General features: G+C 38.0%; 1 protein-coding gene and 1 long non-coding RNA gene across 7 annotated transcripts in view; one reads left to right on the plus strand and one right to left on the minus strand.

Moving 5' to 3' along the window:
- WAC (WW domain containing adaptor with coiled-coil) overlaps positions 1–16420 on the minus strand; it is a 73075-nt gene extending 56655 nt beyond the window's left edge. For 2 of the 6 annotated variants that reach the window (XM_058297769.2, XM_071215470.1), the window contains exons 1-3: positions 15962–16137; positions 15559–15595; positions 13833–14028 (exon numbers count right to left, since the gene is read on the minus strand). In XM_058297769.2, coding sequence (XP_058153752.1) covers positions 13833–14028; positions 15559–15595; positions 15962–16002 — 274 coding nt within the window. In that variant the 5' untranslated portion in view covers positions 16003–16137. Of the gene's footprint in view, positions 1–13832; positions 14046–15557; positions 15596–15961 lie in introns of all 6 variants that reach the window. The other 4 variants (XM_058297767.2, XM_004485287.5, XM_012520434.4 and 1 more) reach the window with 4 other exon arrangements.
- Positions 16421–16517: 97 nt separating this feature from the next.
- On the plus strand, positions 16518–26042 carry LOC139439056 (uncharacterized). Its single transcript, XR_011648926.1, has 3 exons — positions 16518–16710; positions 16969–17116; positions 22006–26042. It is a non-coding gene; the product is annotated as an uncharacterized lncRNA (long non-coding RNA).
- Positions 26043–26108: the final 66 nt, after the last annotated feature.

A 26108-nucleotide genomic window follows, 5' to 3' on the forward strand; every position in this document is an offset into this window, starting at 1 on the left:
TTGAGCCATCAATAGATTGGAACAGTTGATATTCTTTCAAGGTATCTACATTCTAGTAGATTTACTTTTAAAAGTCATAGTTAAACATCAGAATGTGTGCAAGTTCAAGATCTAAAGTATGCCCATGTAACAGTTGCATTCTTTTTCTCCCTGATACAAAATGATCATCAGTTAACATTACAATCACCTTAGGAATAAAATCACAACAATGAATTAAAAATAAAATTAGTCAAAAGTTAGTAAAAAGTCTGAGCTGCCTATTTTAAATGTCATTTTATTCTTCAAAATACAATAATTTATAAGATTATAATATACCAACTGATACTAGTAGGTACAAAAAGAATAGAATTAAATGACATCTAACAGGAGTTCTAAAGGGAAAAGAAGAAATAATTTTAAGAGGAGGAGGGAGGAAGGTAGCAGTGAGGAAGAAGGCAGGGTATGTCTTTGTAAGGGCTAAAAATGAACCAGTTTGATACCAGACTTGTCATCTGCAACAATGAATGGTAATCATGAATTTAGAAGTATGTTCAAAACTAAAAAAAAAGAATCAAGGAAAAAGGATTTTTAAAATATAGCCAAAAGATTACTCTTCAGGCCAAAAGACAAAATTAAAGACATTTCATAGCATGCAAAGGTATCAGATTACCACTCACAAAAACATAATGAATCTTTATGCAAAAAAATGTTCTGTATTACTTAATTATGTACTACATAATTAGTCTGATCTACGGACAGAGATCTTTGTATGAAAGAGAAAACATACTTTCAAACACCCAAAAATATTTACAGTAATTAAGCATTGAGAGATAAGGGGAAAAAAAATCTTAATTCCAAAAGGCCAATAAAATTTTAACAAAAAGCAAGCCAGGGAAGCAGTTGTGGCTCAAGCAATTGGGCTCCCGTCTACCATATAGGTCCAGAGTTTGGATGCCCAGAGCCTCTTGGTGAAGGCAAGCTGACCCATGACGCGAGCTGGCCCACACGGAGTGCTGACCTTCCCGGAGTACTGCCCCGCACAGGAGTGCTGGCCTACAGGGAGAGCTGGCGCAGCAAGATGACACAACAAAAAGAGATACAGAGGAGAGATAATAAGAGACACAGCAGACCAGGGAACTGAGGTGGCACAAGAAAATGCTCGCCTCTCTCCCACTCAGGACGGCCCCAGGATTGGTTCCCGGGGCCACCAAATGAGAATAGAAGCAGACACAGAAGAACACACAGCAAATGGACACAGAAAAGAGACAATGGAGGGAAGAGGGAGAAATTAATTAATTAATTAATTAAAAAAAAAAAAAAGAAAGCCAAATAATAACAGTGATTTACAAAATTCACTTAGAAATTTTCAGGTATACTTTTAAATAATTCTGGATAAAAAAAAAAATCAAAACTGAAATCACTTATGTACACTTGAATAAGATCTCCATAGCTGTACCATAACCTATGTAATATGAACAAAGCAGCAAAGTTTAGAAATTTACATGTTTAAATGTCCTCAATAATCAACAAAGAGGAAACACAAACTAAGTATTCAATCGAAGAAAACTAGGGCCAAAGCAGAATCCAAAAAAACCTGAAATGATTGAAAGAGAAAGAGCTGTTACACTGATGCTAAAAAATGGGTCTTTAGTAAGTCTGATTTGTAAAAACTGGGGAAAAATACAATATTAATATAAGAAAGAAGTCATAACTATTGACAAACATAAATTTAAAAATGTATACCAATAAATTTTCTAATAAAATATTGAAGCAAGTAGGAGGGGGAAATGAACAAACATGGAATGAAAGGGAAAAGGAACCAAAGTTCTACCCCTAAATATCATAACAGGTCTAGGCAGTTTTATAGCAGAACTCAATCAAAAATACCTTTCAGAAATAGATAATTCCTGTGTTATTTAACATACTTCAGGTAATAGAACAGGCCTTTCCAACCCATTCAACATAGTATTTTTCATTTATGGACATGAAGGCAGAAACAAAAACGAACAAAAAAAAGAACTAAATAAAATATCAGCACATCCAAACCATGAATAAAAGAATATTGTGACCAAGAAAAGGTTTTTCCCAACATTAAGACTGTTTCAATTTATTAGAAAACTGAAAAAAAATCATGACTATCCCTTTGTACAACCGCAGAAAAAGACTGAGAATCACCATCCATTTCTGATAAATACTCTCAGCAAGTTAGAAAAATAAATTGTCTTGAAAACCATCCATCAGAAAACTGAAAAAGTATCCTTTAATGGTAAAACCTAGAAGTATGCTCATTAGAGTCAGGAATAAGGATGCCTCTATCAGCACAACAAACAATGATACTTGGATGCCTATCTGAGGCAATAAAAGCAAAGGAAAAGTTTTTCCAGGTGAGAAAATACGTAAATACATGCTAGACATTAAAAAAAAAAAAAAAAAAAAAAAAGGAAAACACAATATGCATCTATAACTTAGGTTGCAAAGCACATAAAATTCCTGGTAATTTTTTACCTAAGAAAACAGCAAATTCATGATTTCACTCAATATAAAATTCACTCAATGAAATCTAACAGCAGAAATACACATTCTACCTTTTGTAAATGTTGTTCTTTTATTTTAAAAAAAGCATGCAATTAGCACAAGTATATATAATGGCTGCCATAAATAAGTTTTCGTGGTTATAAAAGTTGTTCGCTTTGGATACTTTTCTATAAATCTTTAATTAAAAAAAATCAGTAAACCTTTCTTTTTTAAAATAGAAAAAATGTAAAATGTTTTTAACTCAAGGTGGAAATCAGGAGTTTCCACATTAGTGAGGTTCTGATATGGTTCCCATGCAGCAAAATTCAAAACAAGATTATAATAGTTAACCAGAAAATACAACGACAAACGCATGTCCAAAATCTATTCCAGCCCCCACCCCAATTACTCTTGGATTCTCCCAGTATATCAGGTTCAAGTTTGAATAGGATAGACTATGTTTTTCCCTCAAAATATTCATATCAACTGTACTTCCCTTTAATTTCTACCATCTGGAATACAACAGGCAGTGCTAATAACATTTGCCCTTATATAATCAAAGGTTAGCTAATACTCTCCAAATCAGCATATAGCAAGAATTTTCAAGGCCTAACTGTATAATACACCAATGTACAAAGGAAGGGGGGGGGTGGGAAGCAGCAGTGAATGGTGTATAATCCTCTTAACTGTACTAACTTGATGCTGATAACTTAAGTGTTGAGATAAAATGGATGAAAAGTAAAATTAAATTAAACAGCTGGAAGCAATGACCCAAACACTCCTGCTCTAGACTGCTATGCTGAAACCTTTGAACACACTATTTCACAATGAAAATGCAAATTAACATACTACCAGCAAAGTAAATTTTGCAGTTTTCTGTGCCTGCACTAAAATTAAGAATTTCGTATTTAAATTCTAATGATTGTTATATTTGAAATCTTTTCTTCCCAAGCATCAAAATCATCCCTAAAATGCAAGTGTCAGTATTAGGGACTCACTCCTTGCACAGGTAATAAAAAATAATAAAACTGGTACAAATCAAACCTAAAGGGGAGATCCTGAGATTACACGCATTTTGCCCTACTTTTCCAAAGTAATCAACATTGGCATTTAACAGTTATACATTAAAAAATGGAACTATCATAACCACACAAAAATGCAAAATCAGTTATTCTGCATTTTTAGAACATACAACTTCCCTGTGTTCCAACTTCCCTGGGTTTTCCCTATTAAAATCTTCTCACAAAACAGGCACACCTATTAAGTAGGAAGAGTCTGCAAAATCATTCTTCACATATCAATTACTAAATGCAGAAATACATGATAAAAGACAATAAACAAACAAACAAATAAATACACTATTATGATCCTCTCCTCATCCTAGCAAAAATACTCCAAAATAAACATTATTTTACTAGAATTGCCTTTTGGCTACCAGAAAGGACTAGTTCTAGGAGTATAAAACAGTTAAGAACCTTTCAGAAGATACCAAGTGTATGTCATGTTCTTCTAGCATTACGTCAGACAAATAAACAGCAATCAAAAGATTAAACAGAAAAACTGGCACTATCTAATCAACCACACACATCCTTTTAAAATGCAAATACTCTTAAAAGGGTCAATTAAAAAAAAAAACTATTGGTTAACACCTGAAGTGTGAATACACTAACAAGGGTAAAGGCCATTTTCAAACCAGGACAGACAGATTTAAGTGGAGTCTATTACTGAAATTTCTCAGGACAGCCTGAGGCATGGAGAAGGGGAGGGAAAAGGGCTATGGGGTACCTAAGATCATTTTACCTAAAGCAATAAAGATACTAGCCAATGAGATCACTGGCCTGTCCAGGTGCTAAGACTAGTTAGAAACTGCACTACCGCCGGGCATTAGATGTCCTCATCACAGAATACTAAGTTAGCTGGTCAGCTGGTTAGTACTGAATGTGTAACGGCATACAAATTATACTACTATATATACATCTAAGAAGGTGATACAAAGGAAAATTCTCTAAACTTGAGAAAATATGTATGATTTGGAAAATAACCACTCTAGAGTCCTAATGTTTCAATTCACATTCTAAAATGTCCAATTTGGAATTCCTCCTCCTTCTGCATGTACTTCTCCCTAGACCTGTAGCTTATAAATATTTAAATGAAACCAGTGTTTATTTTTAAAAATTCAGTTTTCTAGGCTCCATCCCCTATTGTTCTGATTCAGGGTGGTTCTGATGGGATAAGGTAAAGCTGTAGCTTTAAAAGCTCCCCATCTGTCTTGAGCAGTGAAATTTAGGAATCATTACCTTTTAACTTGTATAGCTGTTTGTTGTTTTTGTTTCTTTTTAAATCCCTACATCTACTGCAAAACCTCTCAATTGCAAAACTCCTGGGTGGTGCCAAGACAGAATTTTCCTGTAACCCCCTCATGCAGCTCTATCTTGCCAGACTCCTCAGTTGGTAACTGAAATACCCGTATTTTCCTAACCCAAAGAGTAGTAGCTTGAGCAGCAGGTCTCCTAATGGACAGGATTTGGTAATTATTCACAGGAATAAAAAAGCAAGCCTAATAATTTACTCTGTCATGGTTCCAGCATTTAACTAAATGCATTAGAAGTGTTTTATATACATAATTTCACCTAATTCCACAACAATCCTAAGCGGACAGACACAAAAGTTCAGGGAATCAAGTAACTGCCTAAGATCAGCCAGCTAGCAAGTATCACAGCCTGGATTTAAATAAAATCAACCTGGAAGAAGACTTCATCCATTAGGTGAGGATAAGGTATATTATTAATATTCCCTGAGCACTAACTGAAAAGTACTCCCAGTTAGTCAGTCCTCTTGGAATGACAGAATCAACACCATCTACTGATCCACTATGCCAAGTAGTGTAGTTCAAAGACCCATTAAGTCCAAGGATGCTTTGTATGAATATGGTATTTCAGAATGATTAGGCATTTAAAATATGTGAATCTCTTCAAAGAAAAAGGAACAAAGTAAAACAATAGACCATCAGGATGATCATATTCTCCAGAATGGCCCACATTGGAACTGTACTATCCATTTCAATAGCCATCTGTGCCAAATGAGGTCTGTAATGTGTTCTAAGTATAAAATACACATTAGATTTCAAAGATTAAGTAGGAAAGGAATGTAAAATACCATATTAATGGTTTTAAAAATCTTGATCACATGCTGAAATGCTAATGTTCTGGATATACTGGATTTCATAAAATATACTAAAACTAATTTCACCTGTTTTTTGCTTTTTAAAATATGGCTACTAGAAAATTATGTAAGTGGTTTACATTTGTGGCTCATGTTCTATTTCCACTGGACATGGCTGCCCTAGAACCTTGTTACTCACAGGTGGCCAGCAGCAGAATCATCATTTAGGAGTTTGTTAAAAAGGCAGACCTCCTCCCCCCACCCCAACCTCCAGAACTGCTGAATCAGCATGTGCATTTGAACAAGATCTCCAGCTGATACATAGTATACACATTCAAGTTTGGGAAGCACTGCTCCAGAAAACTCCAAGTTTACTTCCCTTATAATAACAATCCCCAAATTCCTTTATCCATTTATTGCACTGTTCTAGGCAAAGAGGATAAAAGGGAAGAAAATCGTTAACCAAAACTCACTCCCTATTCTGGTGAAGCTTATATTCCACAGAAGACAAGCAAACTAAATACAGTTCTGCTGTAACACTTGTACCTAAAACATGAATTTGCTCTAAAGTGATAAATCAGGGAATAATGTGAGCATTACACAAAAACTGACCAGAGCTGCATAAGAATATACAAAACACACAAGTGCAAGTGCACTTCAAACATCTACCAACTACCTCAGTTCATCACAGGCATTATGAATCATGTTTATGCACATCCAGTGTTATAAAACTTTGCACCTGATTTTAGACAAAATCTCTCTGGACAGATGACCTCTTTCACAAACATCAGGTGTTTGTCTTGGTGAAGTGTCACATTCAGTATAATACCTATCTCTTAACCATTTTTAATATGTATAAAACAATGCTATAGTTTTTACTAGGTTTCTGTCTTTTTTAAACATGTCACTGACAAAGTTTTTGAGTGTTGTGTCCCTAATTCCATTTTCCCCATAAGTCCCACGGTCTTCAGTGCCTGATTCTGGACAGCATGATGATTTTTAGGAAGAGATGCCATGTTATAGCAAAGTAACTAAGTATATGATCTATGAGACCACGTTAAGTACAAGGTGGGAATAAAGAAGAGGAAAGGCTGTTGTAGCATGGTCAGGAAGGTTAAGGAAGGCTTATGAGAAGGTGGAACTTATGCAGACATATTACTGAAATCAAACTACATACTAGGAAAACATACAGAAAGAGGAATCACAAAGTGCAGAACCCTTGGAACAAGAATATACTATTTCCTGCAGGATTCGTATGGACAGAGCAGCACAAACAAGAGTGGTATGAGAAGACACTGAAGAAATACCAGAGACTAGATTACAGAAGGTCTTTATAGGCCTTGAGAAGTAACAGGAAGTTACTGGAGAGTTTTGAGCATGAGAATGATGTGAGTGAATCTGCATTTTTACAAGATTATTTAGACCACTATGTGGCAAATAACTGTGAGGGGCAAAAAGGAAGCAGGGAGACCATTCAGGTGGCTCTAGCAGAATCCAGGTAAGAAAAGGTGGTAGCCCAGACTAAAATGATTGTAGCTTAAATACTGAGAAAGAGTTACAATTTTTTGGAATATCATTTGAAGTTCTATGTATAATAGAGACACTTGCTGTTCAGTTTCAACTATTATTTAAGAGTAGGCTAAACACTTTAATTGGATTACATTTTCATCAGCAAAACAGGAGTATGGCCAGTTTATTTCAAAGGGTGGTTATGGGATCAGTTAAACAATTTAAACGAGCTTTAAAAATGATAAAACAGGGAAGCAGATGTGGCCCAAGCAAATGGGCTCCCTATCTATCACAGATGAGGTCCAGGGTTCGATATCGAGGGCCTCCTGGTGAAGGCAGGCTGCCCCATGTGGCGAGCTGACCCACGCGGAGTGCTGGCCTGCACAGGAGTGCTGACGCAGAGAGGTGACAGAACAAGATGATGCAACAAAGAGAGACACCGAGGAGAGACAATAGGAGACGCATCAGACCAGAGTGCTAAGGTGGCAAAGAGAATGATAGCCTCTCTCCCACTCCAGAAGATCCCAGATTGGTTCCCAGAACCACCTAATGAGAATACAAGCAGACACAGAAGAACACACAGCAAATGGACACGGAGAGTAGACAATAGAGGGAGGGGGAAGAAATAAAATAAATCTTAAAAAAAAAAAAAGACAAAACATCATACAAATAAAAAAGGATAATGTTCATAGAATATATTTTCCAGTCCTAAATAATTCATTTCGTAATGACTAAAAGGACAGTTATCTCCAGTTACCAGAAAAGTCCCAAATACCCGAGCTCATTGCTTTCTTCACTTTCCAATACTGAAAGAGAATTACATACTACTCCAAAAGCATTCTGCACAACAGAATAAGATAATAAACCAATGCTTAACCTGAGAGAGAATCTAGAAAATATACATTTTCTGTGAATTATGGACTAAAAACACTAGATATATCACACCAAGAGCATTAAATACATCTTACACAATTAGAAAACAAGATTGCCTAAAAAGACCAACGTGAACCATTCAAAATTATTTTTATCACTATGAAATAGTTCAATTAAATCTTGGATACACAACTATCTCTTTAAAAATACAAAAAATATTAAAATGATATGACTAGAAGTCACAGAAGAGATGACTTGGTAAAAGCACTCAAACACACAGATGTTTAGGTCATATACATGTATATACTGTTTTCTGAAAGTAAGGAAAAAACACTGAAAAGCTTAAATATCAAGACTGCTAACCCGTAAACCATGTTTCTCTTAAAATGGAACGTTTCCTGTGGTCTTTTAACTGGCCTATGGAAATCCAATTGAAAAACATATGCCCAGTTTTCTAACTTCCTATGAAGTATGGATCAATAGAAATATGGCATATTTATCTTATTTTCACTAGCCAGAAAAATACTTAACATTAGTCACTGATATCAATGGGAGGCAAACATTTGTATATTTTAGATTTACGTCTTTTAAAAACAAGTCTCTGGATATGAGCACTTATCTTGTGAAAAAATGGCTTCATCCTAGGGAAATTTTTGGCAAGCTTTCATGTTAAAAACTTATTTAAAAATACAAAACATTGACACCTGTGATAACCTGGCAGATAACTACACACATACATTGTACCAATGTGAATTTCCTGGCTTTGATAAAATGCTATAATTAGACAAGCTGTAACCACTGGGGGAAATAGGGTGAAGAATACACAGGATTTCTTTGGTATCTTTTCAACTTCCTGTAAATCTAATTTAAAAATGAAAAGTTAAAAAACAAAACAAACTGTAGTTTTTCACACTTTTCGGGGGATCTTTTGGTGGTGTGCTATAGTATAGTTACAGTGAGGTCTTTCTGTCCAGAAATAAACATAAGAGGGTACAAGCAAAATCAGCTTATACCTAAATGTTTCATCTCTGTACTACAGTAGTTACAGTGAGGTCTTTCTATTTAGAAATAAACATAAAAGGGTACAAGCAAAAAATCAGCTTATACCTAAATGTTCTATCTCTGACAGCATACACAATTTACCAGAGTAGGGAGAACAATTTACCAGACTAGGCTCTGTCATTATTTGTTCAATCTTGGACAAGTAAAATTTCCCTTATGTGTAAAACTGTGAAAAAGGACATTGCCTGTTCTATCTACTTTTCAGGGTCAACGAGTATCAAACAATTTTTGCAGCACTGCCTAACACTAAACATAAACCCTATTCTGTTTTATTAAAAATGTAAAGTTACTTATGTGACAATAAAGCTATGTTGTAAAACGACAGCTGTCTATTATCCAATGTGAAAAGATTCAACCATTACTTACCAAATTAAGTTTTAAAATTCTGAAAAGGTCAATTATTCCCAAATGGTCCATATACAACAATTCTCTCAAAATGTTAATAGTAGTTTTTGTTTGAAAATGATCTTCAGGAGCAAAAATTACATTTCCAAATAAGATACAGCTATAAACTTAAAAAATTCTGAGAAACAATGTTTACCAACACACTAAGGGCACTTTTCCTTTATACTCAAGATATTAAAGGGAAGCAGATGTGGTTCAACTGATTTGGCTTCCGCCTACCACATGGGAGGTCCCAGGTTCAGTTCCCAGTGCCTCCCGGAGAAGGCAAACTGGCATGGCGGGCATGCACAGCAAGCTGATGCAACAAGAGAGACACAGAGAGGAAGGACAATGAGACACACAACAAATCAGGGAGCTGAGGTGGCTCGGGTGATTGAGCACCTCCCTTCCACATGTGAAGTCCCGGGTTCAGGTCCCAGTGCCTCCTGAAGAGAAGACAAGCAGGCACAGAGAACACAAAGCAAGTAGACACAGAGAGCAGACAGTGACCACAAACAACAGAGGAGGGTAAATAAATTTAAAAAATAAAAAAAGATATGGAAATGCTAAAAATCTATAAAAATTCACTAAAGACTCTACAAATCATATTACAGGGAACCAAAAAAGAATTGGTTATTCTTCAAACTGGTTATCCTTCAATTAACCAACTGAGTTAAACAATCTACTCAGGAAGTTATGTTTCTAACAAATATTTAAAACATATCTCATTAAAAAAAAAAACAAAATCAAGTTTCTTACAATAATTCTGAGAAGGATGAGAAAAAAAAGTATAGTCCCCAAGAGGCTGATGTATTTTTGGAGCAGCTTCACAGAATCCCTATAAAGAGACACTTCTTTCCCAAACTCATGCTACTATCATTCTTAAAAATCACTTAGAACTTATGCACAGGAAAAAAGAGGACCTCTCAAAATGCCCTGCTTTTAATAAACTGAAAATAGTTTAAAACTTTGTAACACAAATACAATCTGTATTCTGCATTCATATTTCTGACATTTGGGAGTTAGTGGCACCCTTAAAAAAAATGTCTAAACTATTAATATCAAATTAATGACTAACTTAAGAGTCGTGTTTTCAGTTATTTTTAAACAAAATATTATGAACTTTATAGATTATAGAATATATAAGAATATTTGATTTCATTAAGTTAAATTATTCACCGTAACTTGGTAAGATTTATTAACTTAGCACTTATTTCTAAGTGAGTTACAACCTCCCATAACCTCCCTTAATTTACAATAGGTAATCCATATTTCTTTTAATAAACCTTAAGGGATAAGATCTCTAACTCTTTAAACTGTACATGCTTTGTTGCAGTAAGTCTTACTTTAAACTAAGGATTTTTAGGGGTAACAAATGATCTTCAATTCCTACTTCCTCATTTTAAGTAGTGTATCTCAAAAGTTCTTTTTCACAATACTTCTGAACTGGTACTTTTCAAGGAAACCCAAACTCCTATCATACAAATCTCATAATTATGGGGGGAGGGGGGAGCAGGGAAGAAAAGACAAACTGTGTTGTGATGTCAGTAGGCACCAGTGAAGCCTAAATCTGAAGAAAACATAAAACATACCTCTCAAGTTCTGTATTTAACTTGCTTTGTAAAATGCTAATTACAAATACTTTTAAGTTATTAGATACTAAATTCCTAAGATGAAAAAAATCAATAGTTCAAGAAACAATACAGCAACTTGTTCTTCCAATATGTTAATTATACATACTGACAACAGATAATCCAACTTACACATTTAATTCTGGACAATGGTTTTGAATTTATATTTATGGGTTATTTACTTCATATTTAAAGATAAAAATCTAAAGGAATTTACAATGCTTTTAATAAATCATATGTATATATGGGCTTTTAAAAGCTTAATTTCAACACATACTGATGTGAAGTAAAAGAAAAAAAACTGAATATAGGCCACTTGGAGTCTAACTAAATATTATATATTTTATATAATATCCTTTTCCTCAAAGTTAAAGAGTAATTACCGAAGAATGCAAATGATGAAAGGATCTTCATTTTCAACCTTTAAAGATTAGATTAACATCAAACAGATACTGTGAACTCTGAAGTGGAGATACTGTATGTTTTGATATTTGGTAGTATTCCTTCATAGTATAAAGGAATTCGGCAACCAGGTATCTTAGAGATGGCAAAGACAGAGGGAGTTAAGGTTTTATGTCTGGCCCAGAGGAAGACAAGCACGCAACTGAGACATGTATACAAAGTAGTTAGGAAGCAAATTAGTGAGTGGGGCATAATCTAGCAAATAGCTAGATCAAACAAAGTAACAAGTCTCTTACAAATGGAGCTAATAGACCTAAGGAAACATTGGCTAAATAGAGTAAGCAAATGTAAATAAAAAGGAACCTAAAAAACAAAAGGAGGCATCTGGAGTTCATAGAGAAGGAAAATTAAAATCAAAATAACAGAAAAAAGGGGTGGAGAAAAGATACGTCACTATAGCACCACTAGTTCTCAAGAGTCAAACCCTTCAAGGAGAGCCTCAAGACCAGGCTCACATCTTATCTTGACTTCCAAGAGTATCACACAATTGTTGGCACAGAGTGGTTGCCCAATGATTGTTGAAAAAGCGACAGAATGTTCTTGGAATTATTTCATCTGTAAAAGAATTTATCAGGCATGGTTCACAGTAAGTGTACGAAAGCACTGACAGAAGTTTTCTTGTGGGTCTTAACTAGTCTTCTTCCTAGACAGATAATAGATTAACTAGATCACAGTCACCAAAAGAGAAATCTGAGCTCCTATGTACAAGAATATTCTATTCTGTCACAATCATCAAAAATTTAAAAATGAAACAAAGTATAAACAGTAACTGCCCAAACAGAGCTTACATTTGAAATGCAACCACCTACAGAAGAGGGTTTAATAGCAGTATAATCTCAACCTATACACAGGATCATGGAAAATATACCCACAAAAATGAAAATGTTAATAGTTTAAATAACTTTGCACCAAAGAACTTCTAACACTTTAATAATCAAACACAGCTGGCTACTGTTACTTACAAAAATAGGGCTTATCTGCATGACTAGCACAAAGACAATTGTATTTAAAGAAGAAACTGTTTCTCCCATTCAATAATCCAAATTATTCCATTCCAATACAAATTTTCTGATGATTACTAATTTCGTCAACTCAGTAATTTTGAGTACAGAGGTAGGCCAAAGTTGCTCAGTGAGTAAGGCTGATTTCTAACCCAGGAGGCAAAATAGAGGACCAGAAGATGCATCATATATGTATTTTTTAAAAGTAAGCTAAGTAATAAGGAGTTAGTTGCCAATCAGGGGAGAAAAGTCATATAATACTCTGAGTTCTCTTAGAAGCGTAAATTTTATCTCCACCATGTTATCTACTAATCAGTATGAGAACTTATAGTGGGAAAGATGAAGAGATCCTAATTTCCTTTGTGAGAACTGGATTATTCCTTAAGGCGTACTTTAGACGTGACACTTGATATTTTGGTAAACTTTTGGCAAATTAAGCCTGAAAATAGTTATTGAGAATTGCTTTTACATGCTCTTCCACTCTCCCACTGCTAAGTGCTTGAGGTAAGATGATAACTGCAGTTGTTGCATAGCTCAGTGGTTGAGTGCCTACTTCCCATGTAAGGGGGGGGCGGAATCCTGGGTTCAGTCCCCATACCTTCTTAAAAAAAAAAAAGGTGAAGGGTAGCAGAAGTTGAAAAGAAGCTAACTTTTTAAAAAGATGATTAAATGAGTAACGTATAAAAATTATAGACTGAGAGGAGAAGAATTTTCTTACTTTTTGTTACTGAAATAACGAGAACATGGGAAAAATTTTTTAATGTTCACAATAAAAACTCAGAGGGGATTTTCTAAACCTCAAATTTGTTTTAAGCCTTTGAACTGTCTTGAAAAACCCTACTGAATTTCCGAACTCATAACTTACGGTTTATTTGTAGGAAACAGATTTGAATTCTTTAAAAAATTAATTCAAGGAGGAACAAGGATCTCAACATAAACCAAGCCAAATAAACCAAAAGGTGTACTTTAAAAAGTAAAAGCTACTTTTTGAGAAAAGTGTTCTATATTTCTCGCATCACTTAATAATATATTCAGATTATATTCATAAATATATTCTTATCTGCACTAATTTTTATACACTTGGGTCAGCATCCTATCTCTACATATGATCTGTTTATGAATCAAATAAACTGACAGAAAACACCTGGATGACATAACTACATGGTAATGTCCTCAAGCTTACAACAATTATTTTACATAGAACTATAGTTAAATGATAAATATATGTGAAAGTTTCAACAAGAAAGCTACTTACCACCATCCCTCTCTCTAACTCTGTGAGTATGCACGTTTTTGGCCTTACTGTGACCTGTGTTGTCACTGTATTTGTTTTCAGGACTATCAGATCTCCGCAACATTTTATTTGGTGGTGAAGGATCTGCGGTGTCTCGCATCTTTTCATGTCTGTGATCACCACTACTGGGGTGACTCTTTGATGAATATTTAAGTGCCTGTAAAACATCACCCCCCCAAAAAAAGAGAGGAATAATTGAAACTTTAAACTCCCAAAATTAATTTTACCATAAAGTTTGGTGTATTAAGTTCTATGGATTTATATAAAAATTAAAATTTCCACTTTGAATTTTGCTCTTAAGCTATTCAGGCATGTTCCAAATGTTGAAGAGGTATTATAAGGCTCCTGATACATATCATATTATCAAATGTAAGAAAAATGAAAAAAACCTCTCCATTAATTACCTTGTAAATACAGAAAATCAAACACCTTGGCACATTAATTCTTCAATAAATTTTTCTAGGAACTAATGCTGAAATTCTTTTTTGAAACCTTAATCCAAAGGAAACTAAAAACTTACTATTGCTATAATCAACTGCTCTACAACTGACATCCAAAGACTCATATATAAATGAGCATATGTTCTTTGTACAAACATACCAAAATAGAAAAAAAATCACTTTTGTCAAATTGCTTGACTCAAAACATTTCGGACTTAACATACCTACTCTCCCAGATGCAGAAAACAATTTTAAGAGTTAAAAATATTGGTCAAAATAAACTGATACATGACAGCAGTTCTAAAAAAGCGTAATAGAATTCCTTCACAATAATGGTTTAGTTTTTCTACCACATATTTTGAGACAACCAGGATATACCAGTGTAGTTACGTTTTAGGGGAAGAGATTCAACAGGGTTTTATCTTTGACATATCCTAAGATAATATACAAATCAGGGGGCCCTAGAATTTTTAACTTGAGTTTTAACTACTCTTACTAGCCAATAACAAAACTATTTTAGAAATGTGTTCTTATTCTTTCAGGCTTAGAATGTACTTAGACAACATCTAGTGTCATCTGATAGTTTTCAACCACTTACCAAATTACCCCCCCCAAAACCTCAGAGCACTTCTATCATAAATTTTTTAAACGTTAAATGCAGCAACTGCAGTAAAACAACAATGACTTACAGAGCATGAACTTCACACACTGAATTAACCAAGCACCCAAAGATGTTAACTTTTACGGGTAAAAAAAAAAATTGTACCTTTCACACGGAGGCAATCATTTGCACCCAAAACAACTCAATTAGGGAAAGACAGTAGCTTACAACAGACTTAAGAGTTGAAAATCAATTGGCTGTCTCCTCCCAGTCCCCTGATAGAATTCTAATACCTTCGCATTAACTTTTAGTTCCCCAATCCAACACATGAGTATGCCTCAAGTCACTCATCACCTCATCGCATCGATCCCTTCACACCCAAATCATCGAGTCAGGTCTTCCTGGCTGCGAACGTTTCCTAAAAAACCTTAACTTCCTCCAATCACCTGTCAAAATAAATCACTAAGCCGGGTTGGAGAGCGCTCGCAGGACCCAGCACAACATCTTAAGGGCGCCGGTGGAGCTAGTTTCGGATCTGCGGCACCGAAGGGCCTGCAGCGACTTCTGAAGCCTGCGCTCGAGTAGCAGTCCCTCCCCTCCCCCTCCGGCCCCCCTCCGGCCCCTCCACCCCGGCCCCGGCTGGTACCTGGTAAGGCTGCGAGTCCCCCCTCCGGTCGTGACAGCTGAAAAACAGGAAGACAGGCGGCGACATGAGACAACGCGGGAGGGGGGGGGTAGGAGGACGGGAAAACGCGGGCCCCGGTCGCCCCTCCCCGCGGGTGACCCCCAAGCGGGCCCGGCGGGCAGCCCCGCACGCTCACCCGCTCCCGCCGGGCCGCGGGGCCGGCGCCGAGGGCCGGCCGGCGCTCCGGGCCGCTCTCGCACGCGCGCCCGGCCCCCCGCTCCCGCCGCCGCGCCTCCCGCAGCCCGCGCCGGAGCAGGGTTAACAACAAAAATGGCGGCGCGGCCAGCTCCCGATAAGGAGGAACAGCCCCCCCGCCGCCGCCGCCGCCCCCCGCCGCCCGGCCCGAAACGAAAAGACAATTTACCCATCACTGAGTCTCTGCTGTTTCCTCGCATACATTACCATCAATGCCCGGCCTGTGAGTGTGTGTCGGGGAGGGGGGAGAGCGGCCGCGAGAGGCGGGCGGGCGGCGGGCCGCCGGCACCAGGGCCCGGCGCGCCCTCGGCGAGTCTCAGCACCTCCCCGTTACTGGCGCCGGCGCTCCCGGGCCATCTCCCTCCGCCGACACCACGCTCGCTCCCTCTCGGCCCGGCCGGCGGAGCTCACTACACGGCGGCAGCGGCGAACCGGGGGAGGGGGGCACCCAGGCGCGTCCGGCTCGGCCCCGCGGAGAGCGACCGCCTGCTCCGCCTTCCCCTCCGCCTGCTCCGCCGCCTCCTCCCCTCCTCCCGCCGCCGCCGCCACTGCCTGGTCCTTCTCCTCCGCCTCCTCCGCCTCCTCCCGCCGCCGCCGCCGCCGCTGGTGCCGCCGCTGCCGCTCCACCAACTACATCCGGGCAACTCGGGCGATGCCGCCTTCGGAAACCATCGGCAGTTTCCGCCGTGCCCCTCCTCTCTCCAAGCCCCGCCCCGCGCGGCGCCGCACGCCGCCGTCGGCGAACCTCGGCTGGCTGGGGGCGGCTTGTTCTCGCCGGGCCTGGCTCGCCAGCTCGCGACTCGCCGGCTTTTTCCGCTGGCTGCTTTTGTGCGGCGAGCGCGCGTCCGGCGCCGGCGTTCCTGTTTAGGGCTCGGCTTGCTCAGGCGCCCGCTCGAGACCAGTCGTGGGGGCTCCGGGGTTCGCAGGCACGGAGTCGCCTTCGGGAGGAGGACGGCGGGGCGCGGGGGAAGCCATCGCGGACTAAATTAGGGAGGCCGCTGCGGCGCGCGTGCGCCCCGAGGCCTGGGCGAGGGGGTGACCTTGGCGAGCCCTCGAGCCCCCGAGTCCCCGAGTCCCCGGCCTTCTCTCCCCACTCGGGCTTGGGACGCGGGGAGGTCGGAAACCCCTCGGCGAGGCGAGCGGCGGGCGGTTACCTCCAGCGTTCTTTGTTTGCAGCCCGGGGAAGCCGTCCTCCGCGAAGCGAGGAGCTGCCCCTACGCAGCCGAAACCCAGGCCTGGGTGCCTGCCCCGCGTCGGACGCGGTGCGTACGGCCGGCGACCGGCCAGGGGCTTCTCTCCGAGCGCGCTAGTCGGCATTTGAGAAGTAAGTCACCCCCGCAGGAGGATAAAGGAAAGGACGATCTCTAAGAGAGCGGGCGAAAATGAAGGCATTTGTGGGTGGTGCGCCTGGGCGGCTGTACGGTGGGGATTCCTGGATTGAGGGAGAGCCACTCGGGACAGTGAATTTAAAAATTGGATTAGATTAGATTAGATTGGAGATATTGGGCTATTTGGAAAAAGCGTTGAGTTGCGTCATTCTTTTTTAGTATTTTACTTCTCTGGCCTGGGGAATTGGCTGTGCCCTCCCCCACCCTCTCCTTTCTTTATTTCCCATTTTTCTCTCTTCTAGTGTGTCTTCCTCGATAAATCCTTTGGTAAATTAAGATTCGTTTGCAGATTCTTCGCTAAATAAAATTGCAACAGATTTTTGTATACGCCTACAGGCAAAATAACAACACTGGCAAGGGGGGGGTGTCAGTCAAACATGCCTAAAGATTAAAATTTATTTGATGGTGGTGGCATTCAGGTGATTTTTTTCCCCGTTCTGAACTTCTTGTTAGGTAATCATAGTGTTAATTTAACATAAAGGGTTATAATAAATACTAAATAAAAAAATAGACTCTTTTAGACTACAAGGGGAAGGGAGGCAAAAATACGAAACAAAGAAACTAGACTCAGTAAAAAAAAAAGGTCGAAAACGAACTGAATTGGTATCTAACAATTTAAATTATTGCTGAGCCTAATGAGACGGATAATGGGGGAAATGGCCCTGAAATCACAACTGACTGGGAAAAAAATGAAAATAGCAGTTATGTTGTCTTACTTATTACATCTACTTACTGAATGTTAAGGTTATTCCCTTTTATGAGGAGTGGTGAAAGCCTACTTAATACCCACATAAGCTGTCAGTAACTAAGAAAAAAGCTGCCAGTTACTGAAATGACTGTGGCTGCATTGTTCCCAGCACCCCATAATAAAAAAATTTTAAAACACCACTTCAATAGACTTTGTGCAATTGCTAGCCTTTTGTAAGGACTACATTGAGAGCAGGGATATCAGAAAAATACAAAACAGTAATTTCTTTTTTGATAGACAAATGTCTTTGCTGATAATGAAATAACACCATTTGAGCAATAGCAGCAAACTGGGCTGAGCTAGGAGGAAAACACTTAGGTGTTTTCTAATGTTGTGCCCATATTTTGAATGCTCAGATTAGATACCATTATCTGTCCTTTTCAGTCCTTCCTTACAAATGCTCTCCACTCCTTTCACCCCTCTTTCTCCATCTAACCTGCCTGTACCACATTCCTGGCTAATTATGTCTTCAGTAATGTCTAGCAGAGCCGTTGAACTTGACAGAATCACATAGCCAAGCTGATTCTCACTCTTCAGGTTACATTTTTCCAATCCCTTCACTCTGCCTCTCTTTTAAAGAACTGTTTCACATTTTAGGACTGCCGGTATCACCACTCCTCACTGGTAGGCACCTTGCTTCTTATTTCTCTAAGAAAATAGAAGATACCAGAAAGCAGTAAAAATTTCCACCTGCTCCCAACCATCACCTCTACCAGCCTTCCGACATCTGAATATAGTACTTCACTGTATTCCACAAAAACGTAGCTAAACTATTATATTGGGTTACTTCCATCAACTTTTAGACATGTTCTAGCTACCATCTAACTCTTTACTGTGTAACTCCTTCTAATTCCACCTCAATTTCTCTGCTCCATTCTTTTACAGAAAAAGTTCATTTCCACTAATACTATTTTCTCTTGGATCCACACAAGTCTGTCTTTATTCCTACACTCTGCTTAAATTGCTTGAGATAATCAGTAGCCTCCAAGTTCTCCAAACCAATTTTCATTTATTAGCTGTGGTTGCACTTGACCTATCAGCAGCATTTGACACAACTGATTAATTACTTCCTCCTTCATCTCTCACTTCTTCTACCCTTGCTTTTACATGCTGTACTTTCTCATAGGACAGAGTGATCCCTTGAAAAGTCACATAATATCATCTCTTGACTTAAAACCCACCAGTGACTTCCCATCTCAGAATAAAGGCCAAAGTTTTTACAGTGCTCTACAAAGTCCAGTGTAAACTGCCCCCACTAACATTGCCTTTGGCTTTATCTGCAGTAACTTGCCTAATTCTCCTGTCACTCTGTCTTCCCTTTTTCTACATACCAAGCATGTCTCTGCCTGAGGACTTTTGTACTACTGCCGTTCTGTCTGGAATGCACTTCCCCTTTCTAACTGCTTGGCTTACACGATCACTTTTTCAGGTCTCTACTCTCTCTCACTTAGAGAGTTCTTTTCTGAGAACTTTTATTTAAATTGTACCCCATCACCCCATGCCCTAAACCCTGTGGTGTTTACAACATATATTGTCCAGTGTTACGTATTTTATTTGCTTACTGATTTTCTCCCTTCCACTAGAATGAAAGCTTCGTGTGAGCTATTGGGTAAATGTTTGTTGAATGGAAGCATGTTTGCCTGAGTATATACAGAGAAAATTGCAAAATATTGGAAATCTCAAGAGGAAAGGGCATATGGTTCTATTTCTTCTTGCTTTCTAAAAGAACAAGAGTTATAAATGCAATCCTGTTGCAAAATAAGTTGGGGGAAAAGCTCTGATATTTCTAATATAGATAAAATGTTATAAACTTTTGAAAATTTTGCAGGCATGTTTACGTTATCAGTCAATAGGAAGGTAGAACTGTCAGCTTCTAGGCCATAGGTAACCAAATGTTTAATGTAATCCTAAAGACTCAGGTTATGCTTCCTTATCTCTGAAATTGGAGCTATAGAGTATATAGAGTTCTTTATAAAGTATAAATGAAATATAATTAATTTAGTTGTACCTGGCATATATTAATATGCTTCACCAATGATGTGTATAGTTCATGTATTTTTAAAAATGGCATTATTGAACATTTTTGTATCAGGTTTTAAGAACAGAGTGATAAGCCAAATTGCTTTGGTCCCTGCTCATGTGGAGTTTATATTTGAACTAACTATAATACGTAACTAAAAGGAGAACCTTTGTTCTCAAATTTGTGATAGGTTTCATTCAGTTGAGGGAAAATAGAACAGCTGTAACAAAAATGACTGTTTAGAAAAGGGGGACCTTGAGGATATCACCGATTCTTGATAACATGCTCGAAATATAAGGTATATTCTTTTAGGAACGGTTAATAATGCAAACAATGTAGTAAACAGATTGTGTAGGTATCATTTATTCGTTCCTGTAAAGGTTCCTGAGGTAATAGATACTAAGGTACAGTCAAGATTGGAAATCACAGCCTAAATCCTTTGCATCTGTCTGACAACCCTTAAGCCTGACTTAGCCTAAACATTCACTTTCTTTGAACTGCAGAGTATTTACACACTGCTGAAGACTGCTAATAGAATAGGCTGGTTCCAGTAAAAATTTAGGATAGTCAAGTTATATGACCTTCAGAAGAGCTGAGCATTTTTCACCCAATTCTCACTGTAAAACATTTAAATTTTTTTCCTGCTTCCAAATATGCAGCCTTGCCTCCTGTCATCCTCCCTTTATATTTACTCTGCAGACATTTATTAAATACCTAATATGTGCTCTAGGCACTGTCTCTAGCACTTGGGATTACACTTGATAATTCCAGGTAATAATTTTTTCCTCTCTGGAATTTATAGTCTAGTAGGAAAAGAGGCAATAACTGAGAGAGTACTGATACAGTTTGAAAGTAATAAGTACTATGGAGAACAACAGAAAGTGATAGGAAGTGCTGGGTTAAAAAGTATTTTAAATAGAGTAGTCATTATGCAGGGAACATTTGAGCAAAGATTTGGAAAGATGTTGAGAATTGCGTTGAAGAACAATAAAGAAAGCAGTGTGTTTAAAGAGTGGTGACTGAAGGGAGAAGAGTTAGGAAATGTGGCCAGGTAGGTTAGAGTAGTAATTACAGGACCAGATCATGTAGAATCTTGTAGGCTATTAGAAGGTTTGCCTTTTATTCTTGAATGAAATGGGAAGCCTTTGAGTTACAAACAGAGAAGTGATACTAGCTCCTGTGTTGAGACTAGCATTTTGCAAGGAAGAGAGGAGGGAGACTAGAGACTAGGTAGGATGCTACTGCACTGTCCTTTCTTTAAAAAACCCATATTCTCCTCCACTTTCCTGCTCTATCACCTTCTTCACCTCAGTCAAATTTCTTGTGTCCCCTGGTTTCAATAGTTACCCCATTCATACTTCAGTTCACTGTGGTCTGACTTCTACATAACATCAGCAAAATAGATTTTCCTAAAGCAGTGGTTCTTTAGGAGGCAGTGCTGATTCTTCACGAGGAGAATAATTTATTTTCACTTATAACTTTATGTGCTGGAATGCTAATGTTGTTTAGTTGTCTGTGACCGAACATACTGTAATATTCAGGAGAGTCCCTCACAATATCTTTCTCAAAATGCCAAACTTATCCCATTGAGAAACAGTCCTAAGGTCACCAGTGATTCCCATATCCCTGGGTTCATTGATCACTTTTCAAGTCTTTCCCTGCTTGATATTTACACTATCCCTCTCCCCTAGCTTCTGTAACACAGCACATTCCTTATTTTCTTCCTACTTCTCTGGCAGCTCCTCTAATTTGTTATCTGGGTTTACTATCTTCTACTCCACTACAACATTTTCATGTCCATTGAGAACTGGTCCCTTTAAGGTAATGTCAAAGAAAATGGCAAATAGGAAACTCATAAGGGTTTGTACCTTCACGGAAACAGTCAATAAATTGGCAGAAACTCCCAGAATCAACTGTACATAAGAGTTATACACCTTTGGAATCTAGCCAAAGATTTTAGCAACTAGGTAAACAGTTTATCAAGTAAAAGACAACTGAATCTCGGTAAAAGAGCTTGTAGCATTTAAACTTACTCTAGCCTCTTTCTTCCTCTCCAGTTTGACAGCAGTCTTGAAGACAGCACCTGTTTTCCCAGTGTGGATCCCTGATGCCAGAGGGAGCAGAGCAGACTTTCTTCTCAAAGAATTGTGGTTGGTTGTTTTGATCTGTGCTCCTTGAAGGACTCATACAAAGAGGTTGCCTTTGTTATACCTCACTCAGAACTCTTCCAAGATAGTGGCAGTCGGCACATACATTAGCCATTGTCACCTGGAGCGAGGAATATCAGTTGAGGCAAACAGACACCAAAAAGTCTGGGAAGAAAGATTAGGGATCTTAGAACTTTGAAGAATTAAGGACTTTTAAAAGTGCCTCCCCCTTACTTTTGTGACTCTAAAAGCTTTATATGCATGTTGAGGGTGAGGCATATGCTTAGAAAAGACCTGAGTAAGCCATAAATCCTCCCCTATGACTGACCTTCAGGCCTTCCATGAACAGCAGGTAAAGGTTAAGGCAGGGTTGTAAACTGCACAGCTAAGTATTAAAGGTGTATCCAAACACACAGCCCACTAACAAGGCTGAGAGGTTTTTATTGTTTTTGCTCCTCTGTAGTTTTTTAGTTTTAGGTCTTTTAAAGAAATTGCCAAATCACTAACCTAACCTAACCAGAAACTTCAGTGGCTACACTAAATAAAGAATATAGACTTTTATAATATTAGTTTTGAAAAGTCAGTAAACAAACAGCCTTCACAACAGGCAGCAGAGCCATTTGAGAAGTGGGATCTGAGTCCAGAGTTTTCACAGTAATATTAAGAAGGTCCAGTTTTCAACAAATAAGGCAAACAAGAAAGTATGGGCTTTACATTGGAAAAAAAAAAAATAGAAACTCTCCCTGTAAAACCCCAGGCATTAGAATCAGAACGTGATGTCTCTTATGCCATAATTGCAGATATGATCATAGAGCTAAAGGAAAGCTTGGAAAATGAGATAAAGGAACTCAGAGAACTGCTTCATGAGTGTGCCACAGAGTTAAAAGCTATGTTGAAATCAACCAAAGGAGGTCTGGTAGAGCTAAACAAAGCACTAACAGAGATAAATAATGTGCCAGAGAGGACCAACAAATTTGAGCCGACAAAAAAACAAAGAAAGAAACCTAAATATAGATCTACTGAGATTACCCAATCTGAGAAGGAAGAAAGACTGAAGAAAGCTGAACATAACTTAAGAAATTTGTGGGACACAATCAAGCGTACCAACATACGTATAATAGGAGTCCCAGAAGGAGAAGAGAGGGGGGGCAGGACTGAAAGAATATTTGAAGAAATACTGTTTGAAAATTTCCCAAGTTTGATGAATGACATGAATCTAAACATCCAAGATGCTCAACGAACCCCAAGTAGATTAAACTCAAAAAGATCCACACCAAGACATATTATAATCAAATTGTCGAGCTTCAAAGATAAAGAGAGAATTCTGAAAGCAGCCAGAGAGAAGCCTCTTGTTACTTACAAGGGATCATCAGTAAGATTAACAGCCGATTACTCATCAGAAACTATGGAGGCCAGAAGGCAGTGGAGTGTCATATTCAAAACTTTGAAAGAAAATGGCTGTCAACCAAGAATACTATATCCAGCAAGACTATCCTTCATATATGAAGAAGAATTTAAGATATTACCAGATCAGCAAAAATTAAGAGAATTTGTTGCTGGTAAACCTGCCCTCCAAGAAATGCTAATGGGAGTCCTTCAGCCTGAAGTGAAAGGACACTAGTAACTGGGGTCCAAAGAAAGAAAATGTAGTGGTAAAGTTAGCTACTACATAAGTATAAAAATCAGACGTAAACTAGTAAGGTTAGTTAGATACATATGTATAATTATAAAAGCCAGTATTAATGTGTTTCTGGTCTATGCTTTTTTCCATAAGATTTTAAAGGTAGTTACATAAAATAATGTCAGGAGATGTTCAACATGTACAGCTGCAATTTGTAACAGTTAACTTGAGGGGTGGGGAATGGATCCATATAGAAACAGTTTTTGTTTAACAGGCAGCAGTGGAAGAATTGAGCAACAAAATAATGACCTAGAAACTAGCAAATGGCAGCCTAACTTCGTCAATAATTATATTAGATGTAAATCAGTTAAACTCTTAAAAAAGGCAGAATGGATTAAAGAAACCATGACCCAACTATTCCTGTATAAAAGAGACTCACTTTAGTATCAAAGACACAAATGTGTTGAAAGTGAACAGATGAAAAAAGATACTATGTGTCTACTGAAAGAACTGGAGTGGTCATACTAATATCAGACAAGGTAGACCTTAAGACAAAAATTGCTGTAAGAGATAAAGAAGGAGATTACATATTGATAAAGGGTCAATCCATCAGAACATGTAACACTTATCAACATATGGACCTATCAGCAGAGTCCCAACATATATATAGGTGATGGGAAAAATAATTGTGGCTGGAAACTTGAGCACTCAACTTGGTTGGTTAGTACAATTGGATGATAAACCAAGAACTAAAAGACTTGAATAACATAAACCAGCAAGACCTAACATAGAAAACTTTCCACACAGCAGAATATGTATTTTTCTCAGTACACATGGTACATTCTAGATAGACTGTTAGGTCATAAAATGTGTTATTAGATTTTAAAAGACTGAAATCATACAAAGTACTTTTTGCTGGCCACAATGAAATTGGAAATCATAGGGAGATTGACAAATATGTGTAAATTAAAAAAATGTACTCTTAGCCAGTGCATCAAAGAAGTTAGTAACTGCTTGCAGGTAAATGGAAATGAAAGCAAAACATACCAAAACTAATGGGATGAAACAAAAGCTGTGCTCTGGGAAATTTACAGCAGTCCCTACATTAAAAGAATGATTTCAAACCAATTCCTAATCTTCCACCTTGAAGAATCTAGAAAAAGAAGAGAAAACCCAAAGCCAGTAGAAGGAAATAAAGTTTAGAGTGGAGATAATTGAGAAAGGAAAACAGACTCAAAGAAACAAAATGGATGAACTTTGCTAGACTGACCAAGACCAAAACTCAAATTGCTAAAATCAGCAGTGTGGGAACATTACTAACAACGTTTAAAGAATTGAAAAGGGGTTATAAGAAAATACTGTGAACAACTGTATGCCACTAAATTAGATTACCTAGACAAAATGAATAAATTCCTAGAAAACTACCAAAACTGACTCAAGAAGAAAGAAAGTCTCAATAAGGTTTTAACAGAGATAGAATCAGTAATTGAAAATCTTCCAATAACAAAAATGTCCAGGACCAGATGGCTTTGCTGGTGAGTCTGTCAAACACTTTAAAAAATCAGTCTAAAACTTTGTCAAAAAAAGAGTAGGGAATGCTTCCTAACTTGTTCTCTGAAGCCCTTTTACCCTAATACCAAAGATAAGACAGTATAAGAGAGTAAAACTGTAGACCAGTATCCGTATTGTTTTTTACACATAGAAAAATCCTCAACAAAATGTTAGGAAACTGAATCCAGTAGAATGTTAAAAAGTATTATTATATACCATGGCTAAGTAATTCCAATCTGAAGTATATACCCAGGAGAATTTAAATTAAAAAGTCATACACAAATGTATATAGCAGCATTTTTCACAGTAGCCAAAAAGTAGGAATAACCAAAATATTAACTAATGAATGGAGAAACAAAATACGGTATATCCATATATACAAAGGGATATTCAGCCATAAATAGGAATGATGTATTGATACATGCTACAACATGGAACCTTGAACACATGTTATGTGAAAAAATTATATAAAAGGCCACATTTTATAGTTTGAGTCAGTAAATTCCGTTTATACGAACTGTCGAGTATGGGCAAATCCGTAGACACTGAAAGCAGATTAGTCATTTCCAGGGGCTGGGGAGAGGGGTGATGGTGCATGACTTTTTAGTAGGTCCTTTTTGGGGTGATGAAAATGTTCTGTAATTACATAGTGGTGATCGTTGTACAACATTGAGAATATGCTGGAAGTCATTGAATTAGACACTTGAAAATTGACAAAATTGTGAGTTTTATGTTACGTGAATTTTACCTTAATAAAAAATTATTTCTTCTCCCATCTCCAGCTCACAGCTTCTCATTTCCAGGGCTGAGTGTTGAATTGCTATTTATTTTCCTAACACTT

Source organism: Dasypus novemcinctus, chromosome 5 (assembly GCF_030445035.2).
Source record: "Dasypus novemcinctus isolate mDasNov1 chromosome 5, mDasNov1.1.hap2, whole genome shotgun sequence".
Taxonomy (NCBI): Eukaryota; Metazoa; Chordata; class Mammalia; order Cingulata; family Dasypodidae; genus Dasypus; species Dasypus novemcinctus.